This window comes from Anomalospiza imberbis, chromosome 2 (assembly GCF_031753505.1).
Source record: "Anomalospiza imberbis isolate Cuckoo-Finch-1a 21T00152 chromosome 2, ASM3175350v1, whole genome shotgun sequence".
Classification (NCBI taxonomy): Eukaryota; Metazoa; Chordata; class Aves; order Passeriformes; family Viduidae; genus Anomalospiza; species Anomalospiza imberbis.
In genome coordinates this window covers 108,082,135-108,101,447 of record NC_089682.1, presented here as the reverse complement: position 1 = coordinate 108,101,447, position 19,313 = coordinate 108,082,135, and the positions used below count along the sequence as shown (strand labels likewise).

Here is a 19,313-nt window from a genome sequence, read left to right as displayed (position 1 = left end):
AAAAGCAGGAAGGGAGGACACTGTTTCCTTGAGTGGCAGGCTTTCTCTGGCAGCTCTGTTGTGCCTCCTCTTGGTGTGGGAGTCTCAGGTCTTCCCATTCTTAAAGAAGGCACCTTCAGTGTCCTTTCCCCTAAATGTCATTGCTTGGAAGCACTTGGTTTTAGCAGCACCTTCAGGAGGAAGACCTTTTCTGGAAGTGACAGGGAGAGGTTTTCTGCAGAGGTAGCGTTGTTGTCTGGTCTCCTGATGGGATTCTTTCTTTTAGGAAATCTGGCAGCTTCACACAGAAGGGGAATTTCATAGCTTATCTTTTGGTATCTTGAATCAATGTTAATGGCAAAAAACATTAAAGGAACTTGTCACATGGCTTCTGGAATCACATGGAGAGTCGAGGATGTCTCCACACTCCAAGGCTGCTGCTCAAGCACTGGCATTTATATTTCTTGGCAAAACCCACATTTATGTACTCACTCGATTTCCAGAACAGGGTGAAAACCAGATGCCCTTCTTTGCACCATGCAGCTTACACCCTGGGATGTCTGCATGAAAGATACTGTAATGATGGGGTTTGTTTTAAGGAGGTGGTTGATTGGGAGCCCACAGTGCTGCCCTTTCCATGCCACACCCGGAAGGAAAAAAAATAAAACTATGAAAGGAGGTATGCTTGTGCCAAGGCACTCTGTGAAGTATACCTTCCCTCTGATCTATGACCTGGAATCAGTCCCCAGAGGCAGGGAGGTAGATGCTGCCAGGATGGCCCTTGGACTGCTTACAAAACTCTGCTGGAGTCCTGACATGAGGAGGAGGAAAATGAAAGGAGTAGTTTAGAAAAAAAATACTTTTGTTTAGGCCAGATCTGTGACCTGTAAAGCTGCCTCAAAAGGGATACACAGCCTCTATACTTCCTTCAGAGGCTCCATCAAAAAGAATGCCTGGAATCTGCAGCTCCGTGCAGTATAATGTTTCACTGTGTACTCCTTCCTTTTTTGTTATGCTCCAGAAATGTGTATTGCAATTTTGTACCTTCTTCAGTGACTTCTCATTTTGTAGGGTATCTCTCTTTATTGCCATTTTAAAATTTCCCAGGGGAAGAAATTTCCACCAGAAGAATGGACAAATCATTTGTCTAAATCAGATGCAATATCAGTGTCCTCTTCTCTGGCTTGTCCTATAATTGACAATAATGATTTTTAACACTGCTTTGGGGAATGAGTACTCTGTATTTAGGAAATCCAAGCAAAGTCTTCAAGATTTTCAATATTGTGATGAAAGGATGGTACCTTTCCTACTGTGGTGAATGGGGTGCAAAGCCATGCTTTGGGATGCTATGTCATGGGTTACAGAGATGCTTTCATATAAGTGAAAAACACGTAATTCCCATTCTGTGACAGCTTGGTGCAGCTGCTTGGGAAAAAGCCACAATAACAACAACAAAAAAAAACCCCAGAACTAGTTCACTGTGGTTACTGCAAAGCAAGCTTCTTACTGAACGTGCTGTGAAGCTACCTTGGCAGGCCTATAGGTTGCTTCCATGAGACTGACAAATGCTGGGGAACCCATTTGCATGGTTCGATGAGTCCACAGGAGAGAAGATGTTGTGCAACCTCGGCAAACATTGAAAGAGCCAGTCACGGAAACGTGTAAAGTGCCAAAAGGGAACTGGCAGAACATTACACTTGTATGAAATGGGAGTAATCTCATTACCAGAGGTGATAACCATTGCACCCCTGTTGGAAATGCATAATTACTGAAAACAGCTAATCAAGTGCAAGAGCAGCAGGGTAGCCAGAAGCTCCTATCTAAACCATCTACTGTGCTTAACCCAGTTGAGCTGTTCCTGCTCTTCCATCACCTTCTACAAAAGGATCAGTAAAACATGCTGCACATAAAGACCCTCACATGTGGGTCAGCTCAGCTGAGTGATACAGTGCTTTGAATTTTTACTTGCAAATAAAACTTGTATCAGCAAAGTCTCTGACTTAATTCTACAAAATGCTCAAGCACACCACACTTGCAGCTGTTCATTTCATATCTACATCTCTAGATGAACAGAATTTGGAATAACAGCATAACACCCGATTTCTGTTGAAAAAAAGTTGACAGCAAGCTTCTTGCCTTTAATCTCTGACTTTGAGAAATCTTGCCTTTAATTTGCTAACAATATATATGGCTATGGACAGTAAGAGGTGATAATTCTCAGGCTAATGGTAAGGTAAGTTGACCTGGTAATGGGATCTGAGGAGCACTTGCTCAACCTCACTGATGGTCAGACTGGTACTAACCGGCTGCTGGATTCAGCAGCTGCAAGCACATTATTTCTTAATTTTTCTGATCCTTTCAGTCTCTATCCAGGCACGTCCAACAAAAGGAAGAACTGGCTTGAATTGTTGATCAAACTGCAACAGGTGAGGGAAGAGTACAGAGGGAGGGAGAAAATAGCTCTTGGCAGTTACAAGTAAAATGCATAATTTTCTAGTTACAATTAGAAAAGCGGTAAAAGCCGCACGAGTCGTTTCAAGGTCTTTAAGGACAAGCTGTCATGGAGCTGGCAGGCTATTAGGAAAACGCATAAATGAAATAAACGCATAAATGAAAATTTCCCTGGTAGTATAGCAATGGTACCAGTTTCATGTCTGTTGAAGATCTGACTTCTTGATTATGTTAGTAAACTAGGAATAGAACCACACAGGGACACGTGCACTGTGATGCTTGAAAAAAAAAGGCATAGACCAAAACGTACAAGCTGTCCCTGGAGCACAGATATAAATTCAGGTCTATCTTCTCTTTGGTTCATACCCTTACCACTAATCTAGAAAGCCAGCTTCAGGCCTAGATTTGGTCTGTAGCCCAGTTAATATCTAGTTATTTAAAGCAAGGTGGAGGATCTCTCAACCACGGGGGTGCATACATATCGATGGAACACCAGAATTTTATTTAGCAAGCAAAGTGCTGCTGTCATCACTACAGATAAGGACAAATAGGCCTGTGCTCCTGGCTTCCTGGACAAGTTTTCTAACCACTAAGAAAATCATGCAATCACACATCTGTTTCAGGAAGGAAAGGAGACCACCTTATCCATCTGTCTCCTCAAAGCAGGGTTAACTCCCACTCTGCACCAGGCTGATAAGGGCCTCACCCAGCCAGGGCTTGGATACCCCCATGAAGCAAGGATAGACAAGTGCTCTGAACAACCTCTTACAATGTCTGACCACCTGCATAGAAAAGATTTTATTCCCTTTGTCTCCAGTCAGCATCTTCCTTCAGGCAGGCTGTGCCTGCTGATTCCAGCCAGTCTCTGTCCTTCCTCATTCTGTGCTCACATACCCAGGTAATATTTCTACAATCCTCCTTGGTAGGCCATTCCTGCATCCATTTCCTGTATGCTTCCTTCTTCTGTTTGAGTTAAATCAAGAGTTCCTTTTTCAGCAAGCTGGCCATCTGCCATGCCTGCCTGTTCTTCCACCATTCAGATGATTTTTTTTTGCATTTTGTGCAGGTTGTCACTGAAGTCTGACTAGGCCTTATGAGCTCCTTTGCCTTCAGGGGAAGCTGAATGTGGAATCAGTTCTGTCTACTATTGAAGTCTTGTGTCCTTGCCTTCCTCACTGCCTTCAGGATCATAAACTCCAGCATCTGACAGCTCCTGCAGCCATAACTGCCATTGACTGACAGTTCATTTTCATTCAGGATTCCAGCAAAGCATCTCCCCTAGTTAGTTGCTCATCACTTGTACCAAAAATTTGTCTTTCTTGCATTCCAGAAATCTGGGTTTCTTGTGACCCATCAAGTGCTCCTGTCAGTAGATTCTATCATGGTTAAAGTTCTCCATGAGAATCAGAAAGAATTTGAGATATTTCCTTCAATTGTTTAAAGAAATATTGTCCACAGTCTCTCCTTGATCAGTCACCATCAAGACATTCCTGTATTGTGGCTTCCCCTCTGACCCTGATCCATCAGCTTTCAGTAAGCCTTTTACCCATGCCACCATGGACACGACCATTGTTTCCTCTTCCCTAGCCTAGCCATTTTTAAATAAAAAGGCCATGGCTTATGTGCTTTGCATGTGACTCTTGTCAGAGTCTGCTGGGCAAATTTTGATTGCTCAAGGGCCTCAGAGAGAAGATATATGTCTGATAACCTTGGCATGAAAGAGACAACAAGCCACCAGAAGAGGAGAGAAACATTGCTGAGTAGGCACAAAAGCAGACTTTCAAGCACTTAAGAGCACATTCAGGGATCACCAGTGTGTCTAGGAATAGGACTCTTGAATGCAGCTGTCTAAAGTTAACTCAAGGCAACTATGAAATGTTCCAGTGCTAAGGATGCTTCAAAATACCTGAAACTGTGAAGCTGTATGATGAAGTAAGAACAAAGTCTATTGTTCATGCTATGTATTGATTCTGCTTGGGTAAAGAAGAAGACAGGACAAAACAAGCTGACATTGTGATTTCATGATAATTACTCAGCACTGGTGAAGCTGCTCCTGAAATACAATCTCCAGCTTTGGCCACTTACTTCGAGAGAGGTGTTGAGAGACTGTGGAGGGCAGTCAAGATGTGAGAAAGCTTCTGACACTGCTGCATAAAGCAACTTCAAAGGAAATGTGCTAATGTGAAAAATGATCCCAAATGGAAGTTCTAGTTTCCCCTGCCAGATATATTCATCAGTAAAACAAGAAAAAAAGACACAATTCTATAAATGCTCTGCTTCACTCAAGGAATTTGGCTTGATAGCCATAGCAGATTTACTACACATTCTAAGTTTACTAAGCACTTACGGAGTGACAAGGTGGGAACTTCCTGTGTGTAGCTTCCCATTTAAAAGGTATCACAAGCTCTCTTCTCTTGAAGAGTGAGACTAAAAAAAGGGCCTATGGGCAGCCCAATGTGAAACCCCAGGCAAGAATTCATTGAGCTGAGAGGCTGCTGCTTTGTTCCACTGCTCCTCAGAAGCACCTCATTTTCTTCCCTAGCATTTCCTCACACCGTGTCTTCTCACTTACCAACTCTTGGGCCACACTGGAAAAGAGCCTCCTTACCTCCAGCTACAGTGGACACAACCAGCTCATAGATGTTGCCTCTGCCATTATCTGGACTTCCTACCACTACCCATTAAATATGCACAACATACATTATTATTATTATTATTATTATTATTATTATTATTATTATATTTTTTGACTTTAGTCTGCCTTCCAAGACTATATGGCTTTGACAGGTGAGACCTGAGGCTCTGTTCACCGCTAGCAGCACAACTAAATCCCAGAAATTCCATAGGAAAAAAAAAACACCAAAAAAAAAACCCAAACCAAAAACACACACACACACAAAAAAAAAGGCGGGGGGTGGATGTCTCTGGGAGCCCTTGCTTATGGCAAAGAGCTGCTGATGTTTCCTGCAGGAAACATCACCCCCATGAAGGCACAAGCCAATGCAATGTTTTATTATGTAGCACCACAGCTCAGTGAAGAGGTGGATGTAGGAAAAGGTGATGTCTGATGACCAGGAATGGGAATTGCTGTCAGAGGCTAGAAGCCAGTTGCTCTTTCTGCTAGTTTCTGTCAATTCACATCAAGCACTACTCAGAAGTTGCTCAGTGCATGAATCACCTCTAGCTACAAAATAAAGCATATGTGTGCAGGGCTGCTTGTAACAGCCTCAAGCACTGAAAACCATAACCCACCTTCACATTTCTGGGCATTTCTTTTTCTCCTCAGTGCTACCACAGTACCTCATGGATGATAAGCTAATTTGACAACATGAAGCCAGATTCTGAGGTCAGGTGCCCTGGCTGGCAATGCTCAGGTGATGCTGCTGTTGTTTTCCACATGTTGGCCCTGAAGGAGCTTCTACAAAGCATCTACTCCAGAAAAACACAAATTCAGATGCAAGAGTGCTGGGTGGCAGAGCCAAGCATCCTTCATCCCTCCCTCCCCATTCAATGACCTCTTAGATAGTCAGGCAGCAACCACAGGATCCCATCCTGGCAGGCATAGGATCATCTGGAGGAAGGGTCTTCTGCTCAGTAAGCCAATTGCTCCCTTGCATCTCCATCTCTCTCTTCCAGAGACTGAAGGCAGATGATGAGTATTCAGTCAGGTGATGTGGCTGCAACTCCCTGATCATATAACAGTCTCATTCCACATAACCTTTCTTTATTTCTCATTTGACAGCTGTTTCCATATGAAAAATGAAGAGTTAAGCCCATTGACACAAGCTGAGGAGATAGACGAACATTTTAAAAACAACCTGTCTTTATGGGCCAAGTCTGTATACCTTCCAACTCTGACAGTAAACCTGGAAACAAAATGCCATAGCATTGCTCATTACTTAAGGGGGAAGGAAAGACAGATACTTTATCAAAGACCTTGTGCTCCCAGGAGACATCAAGTTCATGTCCTTCCTGAGGTAAGAAATCACAGGCACGTTGTACTCCCATTTGTCTGAATGTTCTCGGCGCCTCAGAGGGCTGTGGCAATGGCTAAAAGATCCCTGTGTGCTTTAAAGCACCAGGCTTACGATCTGTTGCATATGGAATAAAAGAACACATTTGGAGGACAGATTTTTGAAAAAGAGCCACAACAGAGGGTGAACAACTATTTCCCATTCCTAGTAGGGTTCATTATCATCGGTGCAAAATGCACACAACAGGGTATAAATCTTGGTCCTGTTGATGCCAAATGATATGTGTTTTCCCACTGAAATAATGGTTCCAAGGTTCTTCCTCATGGCACCACCTTCAGAGGAGGATAGATAGTTTGGCCACTTAGATATTTCCCACTCTCATTTGTAATTATTGAAATTCTCTGTTTGATAAGAAAGAAGAAATTTATGAGACAAGATGGAAGTCAAAAGAAATTACCATAAAATCTGTACGGGGTCAACAACACTGAATGTGATGTTGCAAAATCTAGAAGAAATTGTTTGCCATGTTTTTGTGACGTAAGTTTATTAAGTGGATACTTCTTAGCCCTCCACAAAGAAGATTACTAATTTAATTATTTCAATGCTGCAACTGTGATTAAGTAAAGCCTCAGATTCTAACCATAGAACCTTTAAAATAATTTACAGGAGATGCATAACTCACACTTTTGAGTAATAAAAGCTTTATTCTGCAACTAGGATGTGGACAAAGATTTTTTTAAATTGAAATATGACATGGTACATACCCTTATATCTATTCAGTCCATGTATTGCAAGTTCATTGGACCAGCAAGTTCATTGTCCCACTCATCCCCTGTTCTACTGCCTACAGAACTGTCCCAAAACTGTTCTTCAAAGTGTGTAAGAAGAACTTCATCAGGGTCTCTGTGGAACAGCTTGATGGGCCTTTCAGTAAAGGGATGAGTGTTCCTTCTGCAATGCTGTCAGTCTTCCTACAGCTGGAATGCAGAGACAGCCTCCCAGGACAGGAGAAGACCTCTGTGGGTTTCCCATGCTCATTTGGATAACTGAGAATTAGTCACAAGGCACGTTCAAATCAGTGTGTGGGTGATATATGAATTATCCATTGTGGTATCTCTTCCTGCTCAGTATATTTCCTTTGTATTTGAGGCAGAACATGACCACTCCCAGATTTCACCTCATGCATATTTCACTCCATTTTTCCCTCCTGCACTATTTGTGCCATTTATCTTGTCCTATATTCACTTTCTTTTTTCCCCTACTTTTGGGAAAAGCATCTAATATCCCTGTAGCATTAGCTTTTCTTTGTTAATGTCAAAAAATGTTAATCCGTGAAGACTTGCTTCCTAGATAATGTTAATTCAGCTGCCAGTTTTATAATAGGATTATGCTTTCCAGGATTTAAAAATCCCACTTGTTAGCTACAAAACAGACTTCTACTAACAGCTATAAAATCTAATTTAATCCCTACTGGCATTAACTAAATAGCTGAGGTATAATTTCTGTCTAGCTGCACTTAACACCCTGCTATTGCCATAAATATATAAAATTCCCTTTGAAGTTATAAAAGAAACTGTTTGGTAGGATAAACAGGGTCTCGTGAGTCCAATCATATGTTATCTCCAAGGCATAACAAATGTTGTTTACATATTGTAAAGATTTTGTGGACAGCGTATTTAAATAGATTCATCCATGTTTACATGTATTAATTTGCCCTTTTTCTCAAGAAAATGCATACTAAATTATGATCTATAAATATTCTATTTAAAAATAATTGGTTAATGAGTGGAAGATTTGGTCTGTGTGGAATCAAAGCTTAAAATGTAACCAAATAACCTGACTAAGCTGGAAGAAAATACCAATTTGTTCCACATATCCCCTTTTAATGCACAATTGTATTGTGAAACCTTAGAAGATAAAGTTATCTTAAGTCTGGCATAGGAGCAGCTATTTTTAAGCAATCTAGCAAGAGGCTGTAACAAGTAAGGAGGAAAGAATGAGCAAGTCATGGTTTATAATCATCCTAAAATGAACAGCCAGGATCTTTATAACCATTTGCTCCCAAATGAGGAACAACACAAGGATTTATGGTCTTCTGGAGCTCTGTGATCAAAATAAAGAAAAGTATTTATCATTATTTTCTCCCAGTCTTGAAATAACTGGTAAGTACATTGTTCTGGAGAGGGTAGTCCTACTGCACTGCGGTGAAAGAAGGATAGCAAAAGAGCCATTACAGTGATCCACAGTAGGCAGCACTATGTTATGCAGGAGTTAAACCAGCAATCTCAGAGCAACCAAGCTGCCTTAAAGACAGAAATTGTTAGTCAGACGCAGAAAAAACTAGAATTTCATTTATGCTTTCAAAAAGATGCAAAGTGCTGCTCAGACTCCACAGTCAGCTTATCACTTTCCTTATTGATAGACAAAAAGGCAGTTCATTTTGTGATATTACAGCCAAAAAGAAAGATGAGCAACCTCAGCAAAGCAGCTGATATTAACATCCAAATCTGTGGCAGGCCAGGTTTGCAGACATGTGTACTTGTTTTTGGAGAGTTATACACTATGCTTTGGACAGCACATTTAGATATGCTAACAATTGCACATGCTCCATACAGCTATAAAAATCACTGTCAAAACAGCAGCTTTTCAAATGCAGCTGAATGTTTTGACTTATCCACAATAATAATAATAATAATAATAATAATAATAATAATAATAATAATAATAAAAACAACTGGCAAGTTTTTCACTTCTTTGTAAAATAATTTCTTGCTTGGACCCCAAATTCTGGGCATGGCAATGTGTAACATAGAGATGCATTAAGAGCTTTCATGCCTTGGAGCCTACTGCACACTGTGGAGCCAGCACAGCTGTGCAGGTTTAGATGGGAATAAAAAAATGCATATAGTTCCTAATGCTCCATCCTTGTTTGTTATGGCTTTTGTGAAAGGGACTAGAAAAATTTCAATACTTGCATATTGTGTACTCACATATTCTGTATATGAGTGCACATTAGATTTGTGGCTCTGGATGCCCTTCACTGTCAGTGAACCAGAGATTTTGGGTATCAGCTTGTTCAATGAAAGTTTATTCTTTTGGAGTATAAAGCACAGCTTTACAATCTTTCACAATTCGGAGAAGTAATTCACAGAATATGTAAAAACTAGGCTTTAGGAAATCGTAATCCATGTGTTTTGTCTCCTGGTGAACAGAGATAAATTGCTCCACTCTAAGTTAAAGGGATGTCATGGCATGGGTTTGATTAATGATGGAAATAAAGGCTGGTTTTAGACAGTTCTATGCTTGTTTCGCAACTAGCACAGTTCACATGCCTTCAATTCAATATATGCTGGTGTACAGGAGGAAGAAACTCAGACTCCCTAAGGGCTTAATTCTGAGTTACTTATTTAGACACAAATGCCCTTAATTCATGAAATGTGAAATGTTATCTGAATAAGGACAGCAGAATCCATAGCACTGTCAGTATTGTGGACTCCTGTTCATACAGTGGAAGGAAATGAGGCTTTGCAAAGGTACTGATAGTTTAGTTCCCACCACTGAGTGCTAGGATCCTTTTACCTGGTCTCTAGAAGAATAGTAGATGAACCCAAAGATACAGATGTTAAACATCATGTTTTTTTGGGGATCTTGGCAGCTGACACCTGCTAAGATTCCCAAGCCTAGCCATGACAACACACACCCTCACCTTCATCTGCAACTTCCACGTATATGGTTACACTGTTTCTCCACCTGACATCAAAAATTCTTTTCTCTTACCCGGCATCTCACCACATTTCCTTGTTTTGCTACACTACTAAACCCCAGGTGAAGAGGTATTGTTTAAACGGTTTGGTAAAATAAACCACAGATTTCCCCATAATCTTCTGAGTATTTCTGAGGTTCTTTCCACTCTTCAGTGGGACAGGTCCAGCTTTGATGGCACCAATGCATTGGGAAAAGTACCATGCATTTCCACCTTTCCTTCCCTACCTATCTTGCCCAAATCAGACCACAGGACCACTGTACCACTACCTGTGACCATAGAGATACCTTGTAGACAAGTTTACCAAAGAGGGAAAGGGCTGTATTCTCTGTGTGTCCTACCACTTTCTGGTCCATGTCCCTGTTTATGGGGGTCTCGCCACTCTGTTTTTGAAGTGTGGGCCTTGCAGTGAGGAAGAATAAACAGAGTGGGCTACTGGCTATGAGCACAGTGGAATCTGAAGATCAAGACTAGGTTTCAAGATTCATTGCAATAGAAACTTGGATACACAAACACATTGCAATGCCTGCTCATTGCCAACAAAAAAAAGCAAAGGAGATCTGGAGCAAACAGTGTTAGGTGCTGAGAGCCCTGTGACTGAGGCAGGGGCAGTACCTATATCATTTCCTCAACCCATTGGAACCAACACAACACAACACAGCATATGGCTTTGCATAGAAAAAAAAGTGCCCAAATTTGACCCCACAGATTGTTTCTCAGCTACCTGTGTAAACTGAATTTCTTAGTATTAGCTTGGTTTTCTGTAGCACACTTGAAACTCAACAGTTCCCTTGAAACTAAGTGATAGGTGCTCAATGGCTGTGTAGCTGGGTCCTTCCTGCTACGACAACAGATGAAATATTGAAACTTGGTCCAGAAATGTGTAGGAACCTGTTCTAGTCCTGCAGTTAGCCTTTAGTACCCAGGTGTGCTGATGTGCCTGCAGACAGTCGACTACACACAAAAGTGAAGGACTGTGACTTACAAGTCCATACAAATATTAAATGTACGTTTTAAAATATTTTCCCAGGTCTATTAATGTATTCCTGTCTGAAATCCCTGGTAATACTGAGCCAAGACATTTTCCCTAAGTTTCTAGACACCATTCTGTCAGCAGTAATAGTTATATCAGTACATGTCCAAGTCAAACTTAATTGGATACATCTGAATCAGTGGAAAAGAAATAACTGGCAATTCAAAGGCTCTGCTCGAAGAGAAACAGGCATTACTGAGCTCATTAAGAAGAAAATTGCTGAATATTGCGATCTCCTTATGAATCCTCAAATCTTTATGTAAGGAAGATGATTGGCTTGTAGAGTAAAACAATAGGAACAAAAACTTTTATTGTCACAGTCAGTACTCAGGAGTGGCAGTTCTTCCAGGACCATGGTGGGATTAATGAGGAAATGAAAACACTTTACAACTTTCATAAAAATGTATATTCATCAGAACTCTTCAAGGATCAAAAAGGCCTTGCAGAGTTTCACCGTACAGTTCAGCTCCCCTACAATAAACCAGAGAGACTTTTGGACTCCCCAATTCCTACAGAAGAAATTTCCCATGCTACTCAGACTTTTAATAATGGCAAGCCAGTGGGGAAAGCAGCATTCCCATTTTAATTTTGTGCATCTTTTGAAAAGAAGTCACCCTACTATGCGCCTGTGTACATTTAATCATTCTCTACACACTTTATCAGCAAGCCTTCTCCCTGTAGGAGGAATACAATTAGGTACAGTACTAATTTATTATAAATAAAGCAAAGACCTGGTAAAATAACCTAGTTATCAATGTTTCATGCAACTGTGCCTATGAAGTACTAGCTAACAGTCTCACTATGAGCCTAGAGAAATACCTTCAGCATTGATAAATCCTAACCAACACGGCTTTATTAAAAAAAAAAAAAAAAAAAGATTATCATCATATAATACAGGAAAACTGTTGGGTTTAATTGAAGTAACTAGAGATTTATGGAAACCAACTGGAGCTTTCTTCCACTAATACTATAAAATCCTTCAATAACATCAATAAGGAAATGCATCTCAACAAAGAAAGCCTCACATTTTTTTTGTATACCATGCTGGCCCATTTCATGTATTTATCTCCACCCCCGAATTTAGTTGAAGTGTTGTTTTATATGCAAGAGCCTCTTGTCATCAATGATAAGGACTAAAAAGGTCAGAAGGTCTCAGATCAAGGGGAAAATGGTAGGCAAGGATGCCCTCTCTCCGGCGTGCTGTTTGTTCTGACCCCAGGATCAGATCACTAAGGAGATGGAGGAGGCATTCTCACAGGGAGAAATCTCCATAAAATCAGCACGTTTGTGGATGATCTGCTCTTAACTGTAATGAACTAAGCATCATCTCTTACATATGTGTTATTCATAATGGAACACTTTGAAAGGTGGCCAGGCTTTAATCCTATTTTTTAAAACAGACAATTCAAAGTAATTAACTGATTTTTCCTTCTTCCATGACACGGCACAATGAGTTTTTAAGTGGCTCCATGATGTTAGGTAGGAACACATTCATGCTATGATTCTAAGAGGACATGCTTCAGATTAGTAAAATAGGTTCTTCCCTATACCTCCTCTTAACACAACCGAACTTCCCCTCACTGCTGAGGACACTGGGGAGAATAGAAGAGGCTCAAGAACCACCACTTCCCCTCTCAAGGAAGGGACATGGGGAAAGGACAGAGCTCTTCCCCAGCTTCTCTTGCTTAAGTGCTGGAGGAGAGAGCAATGTTTTTCTAAAAGAGACAAAGCGACATAATGACGATTCACATTAAATAAAGTTTAGGAGATTAAACTCTAATCTAGTCTGACATAATTTTACAGTAAAGCCCTGAATATCAATAATTTTTTATTGGCTGAATGAGCTCCATATAGTTCCCAAGGATGAACAATAAAATTTCCTGTTCTCAAGTATTTTATGTCAAAGGAGTGCACAGACGTTTCTCAGCCATATGTACACTCCAAGGGATTGCTTTTACACCTCTGATACAAAAAAAAACATGAGCAGAGGGAACATGGGGCTTTGTTTTGATTCTTAATTATAACATCGGCATTCCCCATGGAAAGAAGAGGCCAAATCCTATCACTTTCAAAATTTGCCTGAGAGAATTTTCAAAGGTCATCTTTGGCAGGAGGGACTGTGCCCTGCCTGGCCTGATGGCACACTGAAGGGAGCTGCAGAGTACACCATATTATCCCAGTTTTTCAAAACCACCCTGCAGACCACAAACAAGATAAAGCCACAAATAACATTGGTTGGGAGGCATTTAAATTCTCCAAAACTCTTGCCAATGACTCAGAAAGATATATAAAGGCTATAGTAGCAACCCCAACTGTTCTCTTGCTAGGCTGACCTGGCAGCTAACACCTCCTGGATGCTCTGAAGAACAGCACCACCAAGATGGGATCCTGCTGGAAAAAATGCAGTTCTAGAAAACTCTTGTAAGGGTGGTAACTTTACATAACCCATGGGAACTAACTACAAAATCTCAGCTAACTGTGTCCTTGGAAAATGAATGCACTGACAAGGAAATCTTCCATACTCAACAGGAAGAGAGAACTTTTCCACCTGATAATAGATCCACCTGACTACAAGCACAGTGAGTGATGCAGCTCTACAGAGGAAAGCTATAGCAGGGACTGCTGGCTTGGCTGAGAGCCCTTGAGACAGCTCAGCTCCTACACAGAGAGCTTTCATAAGATGCAATTCAGCTTGCTGGCTGATATGAATCATACAAGCATGTCAATGCAGACATTTTTAAAACATTTTTATTTTTTACAATCAAAATGAAAGTATATTCAGACCTTTTCCTGTGAAGAGCTGAAATAGATACAGGCTATTTTTGTGTTTAAGAGCGTGATGCATTTGTGATATATCAACACTGCAATCTGTATTATTTCTAATTTTATAGTTTTAGAATTTTTATTTGAACTGTTCACTTTAAAATATCACCAAGCCCATATTTCTGAGTAATTTCTTTAAAACATACATGTACATCAGTGGCAAAGAAATCCTATCTTTGTCTGTGAATAGTACCTCAGGGAAGATAACTTCCCTTTACTAATATTCAATTGTTCCTACAACCAAAACTTAAATTTCTTTTGTAGACATACCCAATGTCTTACAGAGTCAGAAACCTCGAGAGGCAGCTGACAGTCTACATCATATGGCACTATGCATCTGAATGGGTAAAAACAGTATGTGGATCTCCAACCAGGATTTGAGAACAGCATGACTTGTAGGGTATGTTCAGCAAGACTAAAGCTACCTTTGTAAAATAAATTTTTAGCAACACCAGCATATCTTCCTATCACCTTTCCTATTCTGAATTTTTGAAGCCCTCCTACCACTCTGCCTGGTCCCAAAGGTGTTGCAAAATCCCCTGTGCTACTCATACCAGGATCAGGTTTAACCCTACTTTCAGGGTTAGTACTCAGTGTACTATAACAGCTTTGCTTATTAGCCATTTCTTCCCACTGGCTTGCCGCAGAAAAGTCACTGAAATATTTTCTCCTTGTGAATGCTGTGAGGTTGTTTCTGTTTTTCTGACTTAGTCAAAATATCAGCTAGAAAATAAGATCCAAATGAAGGGGAAAGAGATGACACCTGAAGTTGTGGTCAATGCTGTAGTTCTTGAAGATAAGAAATGTAGGCACCAAAATGGTAAAGGAGATTAGGGTATGGGTATGGGTTCCCCTCTACTGGTGCTCTCTGTCAGTCATTAGAAAACATAAAGGTGAGGGTAAGGCATAGGGAAGGAAATCTCTCAAAACTTCTTTGAGAGAAAATACTTCATAGAAAATAGTTAAATATTCTTATTTTATGGCTGCTTTCAAAAGCTGCTACTGCAACCAAATGCAGTTTTGCAAATATTATCAGTTTCAGTGATAGGAAACTCATCTTCCTCATTTCCCTCTGAATGAGCAAGCAAATAGAGCTGCTGACATGCCGGATTATCGATCTGTCAAATTTTAACTTAATCCTAATATAAGCCACACAGCATCTTGTTAACCATTAGATGTGGTTCAAGCTTGCTGCTTGGACGTCATGCAAATGAAGATCTGTAGACAGGCAAGTTTGGCCCAAGGCACTATGAACCTTCAGTCAGGTCCTGTTTTTCCCCAAATTAAACATTTCTGCAGCAGTTTGAAGGAAGTCCATAAGTAGCATTTTAAGTAATATAAGATACAGCAATAAATACTCAAATTCATCAGTACTATTTAAGAATAATGAAAAAGAGACAGACTCCGCATTGCTGTGTTTCCTAGTGAGCTTTTTTCCCCTCAGTTTGAAATGACCCATTTGCAATGGGCCACTGAACACTGTACTTCAATGCATGTTCTTGACATATCTTTCACACAAAGTCTCCAAACACCTCATAAACATTAATTAAGCTGCAAGAGTAATGATAATTTTAGCTTCACATTCATAGAACCTATGTCTCAAACTCTTCCTGAGTATCTGTGGCAGATCTAAAAATGAAATTCAAACTTCCAATCACTTTGAATTAGGCTTCTCAACTAAATCATGCAATCACACAGTCTAATTCAGGTTGGAAGAGATCTCAGGAGACCACCTCAAAGCAGCACTAACTACTGCTCTACACCAGGCGGATCATAGCTTCATCCAGCCAAGGCTTGAATGCCCTCAGGGAGAGGGGATACACCACCAAAGGACAATCTCTTCCAGTCTCTGACCACCTGCATGGGCAACACATTTTTCCCTTGCCTGCAGGCAGCATCTCCTCTCATGCAACTTGTGCCCAGTTTTTTTCCTTGCACCATTTCTGAGCTCCTCTGAGAAGAGTCTGGTTCTGCATCCATTCAGCTCCTGTCAGGAAGCAAAGTGTCCATCAAGACCCAACTCAGCCATCTCATCTCCAGGATGAAGAAACTCAGGCCCTCAGCCTCCCCTCCTGTGCCATGATCGGCCTGATGGCCTTTCATGGGCTCCTTCCCATTGGTCAGCCTCTCTCTTGTCCTGGGATCCACAGCTTGGCACGGGGACTCCACAAAGAGACTGTCAAAATCAAATGGAGGGGGAAGACCCCTTCCCTGGACCTGCTGGGCGCAGCGGTGCCAGCACGGCCCTAGGGGTGGTTGGCCACCTTTGCCACAAGGATACACCATTGTGCAGCTTGTTGTACAACAGCACCCAGGGCCTTTTGGGCAGAGGTGCCTTTCTCCAGGCCTCAGGAATATCCCCCAGCCTTGACCTTTCAGTGATGACAGACAGCAGCTTCATGGTAATACATGACAGCTCCCTCAGAGGCCTCCAGTGTGTCCTGTCTGGTCCCACAAACCAGCTTATTTAAATAGACCATAACTCCATCCTCGCCTACTGTGGCTGCTCCCTCCCTCCCCAGAGTTTCGCTTCTAGGCCTGAGACTGGGCAGACTCTGACAGTGAAGCCTGCAGTTTCATGGGGCAGTGCATCCATTTGACTGGTTTTCCTCCTCATTTTTACTGCTGAAACTCTTGTAGTAGCCATTTTTGCTGTTCTGTTCGTCCCTCACCAGTTTTGATTTCAGACAAGCTCTGAACTTCCGCATTCTGCTCCTACGAGCCTGGACCACACTCCTCTGTTGCTTCTTGGTAGCTTGTCCCCACTTCTACCTCCTGTCTACTTTCTTTTTGCATTTAAGCTGAGGCAGTGGCTCATCTGTCATCTCAAGTTTCCATTACCAATTTTCCCCCTAATTTCCTTGAAATCTTATACCCAGTGGCACAACTTCACTTTAATAGAGCTAGAATTTTACCACCCTTGAGAAATTGCTGTCAACTTTGTCATCTTGATAATTTTGAAATTTTTGTTTTTCTGTCATTGTTTATTACAAATAAATGCTTATGATATAAATTATTTGATATAATTAAGCCGCACCTAAAAATACTTCAGTTTGATACACTTGTATCATACAGCAGCAGCCTCTGAAATGTGATGAAACAATTCACTGTGACAAGAGATATAATCTTAGTCTTTCAACACAGAATTTTAGCAACTGAAAAATGCTTTCCAACCATCTTCAGCAGCACACAGGAACATCCAGTGGTGCTACTTTCACTTTTCAGAATTAAAATAGGTACATGCAAATTCTGTAAAATTTTTCCTTTCCAACATATCTGTAAGGAGCTGAAGGTTAAGGAAAGCACTATCCAAGAGAGTCCTTCTGGAAAGCATGAACTCACAAGAAAAAGAAAAGAATAAAATTTCATCCACATTTTTAAAAGGACATGGGAAATTTATCAAGCCTGTTTTCCTAACTTTCTGGACAAGATATTTATACTGAAACCCTAAACAATGCTTGCTGTAGTTTAAGGCATGGAGACAAAGTTAGGAAAACCAACAAATATGAGAATAATGTGACAGCAAACTTACATTCCTGTTGAGAAATAGCTTTCACTAGGAAACATTTGCACTAATTTCTTGTATACATTGTTTAAGATGGCTGACTTGGCAGTTATGTTTAAGGTTGGAGTCAGCGATCTTAAAGGTCTTTTCCAATGATTCCATGGTTCTAAGACATGGAACATAATAAAATGGTTATTTCCAAATATTAAAAAAAAAAGTTTGCAAGTGAAACTGAATGCATGCTAGCTAGATCATTCTCTTTTTCCACAGTTTAATGTTAACAAAAACTTGGCACAGGTACTTGACACATCTACATCCATCTCCCATACTGCTCTCCATCCCTGTTCCAAACACTGCTATGCTCAGGATCTAACTTCTCCTTCCTTGAGAAACATCCCTAACAGCATTTCCCCCCAGAACTTCAGGAAGTCTATCTTTCCAAACACCCCAAGGCTCAAACCCAGACTCACGCTGTTTTGCTCACAATCTGAAGATGCTTTTATTTCAATAACAAACTGCCCACCTGGTGGTTCTGAACTAACGCTTCCTTTCCCACTTCTTTTCTTACAGACTGTTTCTTCCTCTTCCCTAAGAAATGTGTTGCAATAATAACAGTATCTCCCACTCTTCTGTGATGACAGCTTATGCCCACTCCTGCATTCCTGCAAAACTCCCTCCCCGCTTACTCACACGGGATCTCTTTGAGTTCTGGGTAACCAGATTTTCCCAACGCCTTCACAACGCCTTCACAACTGTGACATTACTCTGTAAATCTTAAGAGTTATCCTTGTCTTTCTGGTTGTCACTTCCCCAAGGCAAAGGCAATGTTTTTTCCACAAGTTCTCTTTAGTGCTGATTATATCACACAGATAATTTTTAATTACCTTTCTGTTCAGAGCCACACCATCTTCACAGTCCAACACTGCACAGTCTACATTTAGTGATGGGATTTTTCTTATCTTCTTTTCATCATCCGCAGGTACATAGAGCACAGCCCGTCTGGGAACATACTTGTGTGATGATGTAAAGCGATAACTAAGCTTAGGAACACCAGCTGGCAGAGGACAATCCACCCTGTAAAGGATATTGTTGAAATTAGACTATTGGTAGCAATGCTGTAAATAATATTTGACTATATTTTAAAAGCAAAACATTCCTACCTAGATAGTGGCTGGTTTTGGGCTGCTTATATATTTTTTCCCTTTGGAAGAGCCAAGTTAGAGAGATTAGCTGACAGTATTACAGTTAATTACAATATAAAACTCCAAAACCAATATGTTCAATAGAAGTTGCAAACTTAATCATAATTGAAGACCTGCCAGGGCTGAGGTTTATCCACGCAGCTTTAATTACACTGCCCATTCTGGGTGCTACAGCAAGTATGAAATACAGAAGGGTGGGGGTTGTTTTTTTCCCTGTCACAGGACTCCTCTGTAGGATGTAGACTGTGCTGGGAATGGATCAGGACTGCTTTGGGGAGGAGGCTGCTATCTGCCACATTTCCTCCAGGAGCTGGATGCCATGCTGTGAATGAAGCAGGGGTGCTGGTTAAAACAAACACAGGGTTGTGAAGTTCATTTTGCAACCTTAGCATTATATCAACAAATGTATTTGCATGCAAATTTTAAATAAGCAAGATGGGTGGAGAGGGAAATGAAGAAAAAAAAATTAAAACCCCATGCAGTGTGGAGCCTTGCTACTCTTCAGACCTTCACATCCACAGCACAGACTTCCATTGACAGAGCTCACAAACCCAGCAGCATCAGCAGCAGGTGGTTTTTTTTT

General features: G+C 40.9%; 1 protein-coding gene across 5 annotated transcripts in view; it reads right to left on the bottom strand.

The window, feature by feature from the left end:
• The window catches only part of CLYBL (citramalyl-CoA lyase), a 164,472-nt gene that overhangs the window by 59,177 nt on the left and 85,982 nt on the right, over positions 1-19,313 (bottom strand). For all 5 annotated transcript variants that reach the window (XR_010996609.1, XM_068182521.1, XM_068182518.1 and 2 more), the window contains exon 2: positions 18,413-18,602. Coding sequence is in view for 4 of the 5 variants with exons in the window: in XM_068182521.1 (XP_068038622.1) it covers positions 18,413-18,602 (190 nt within the window). In the remaining variant the exon portion in view is untranslated. The remainder of the gene's footprint in view (positions 1-18,412; positions 18,603-19,313) is intronic.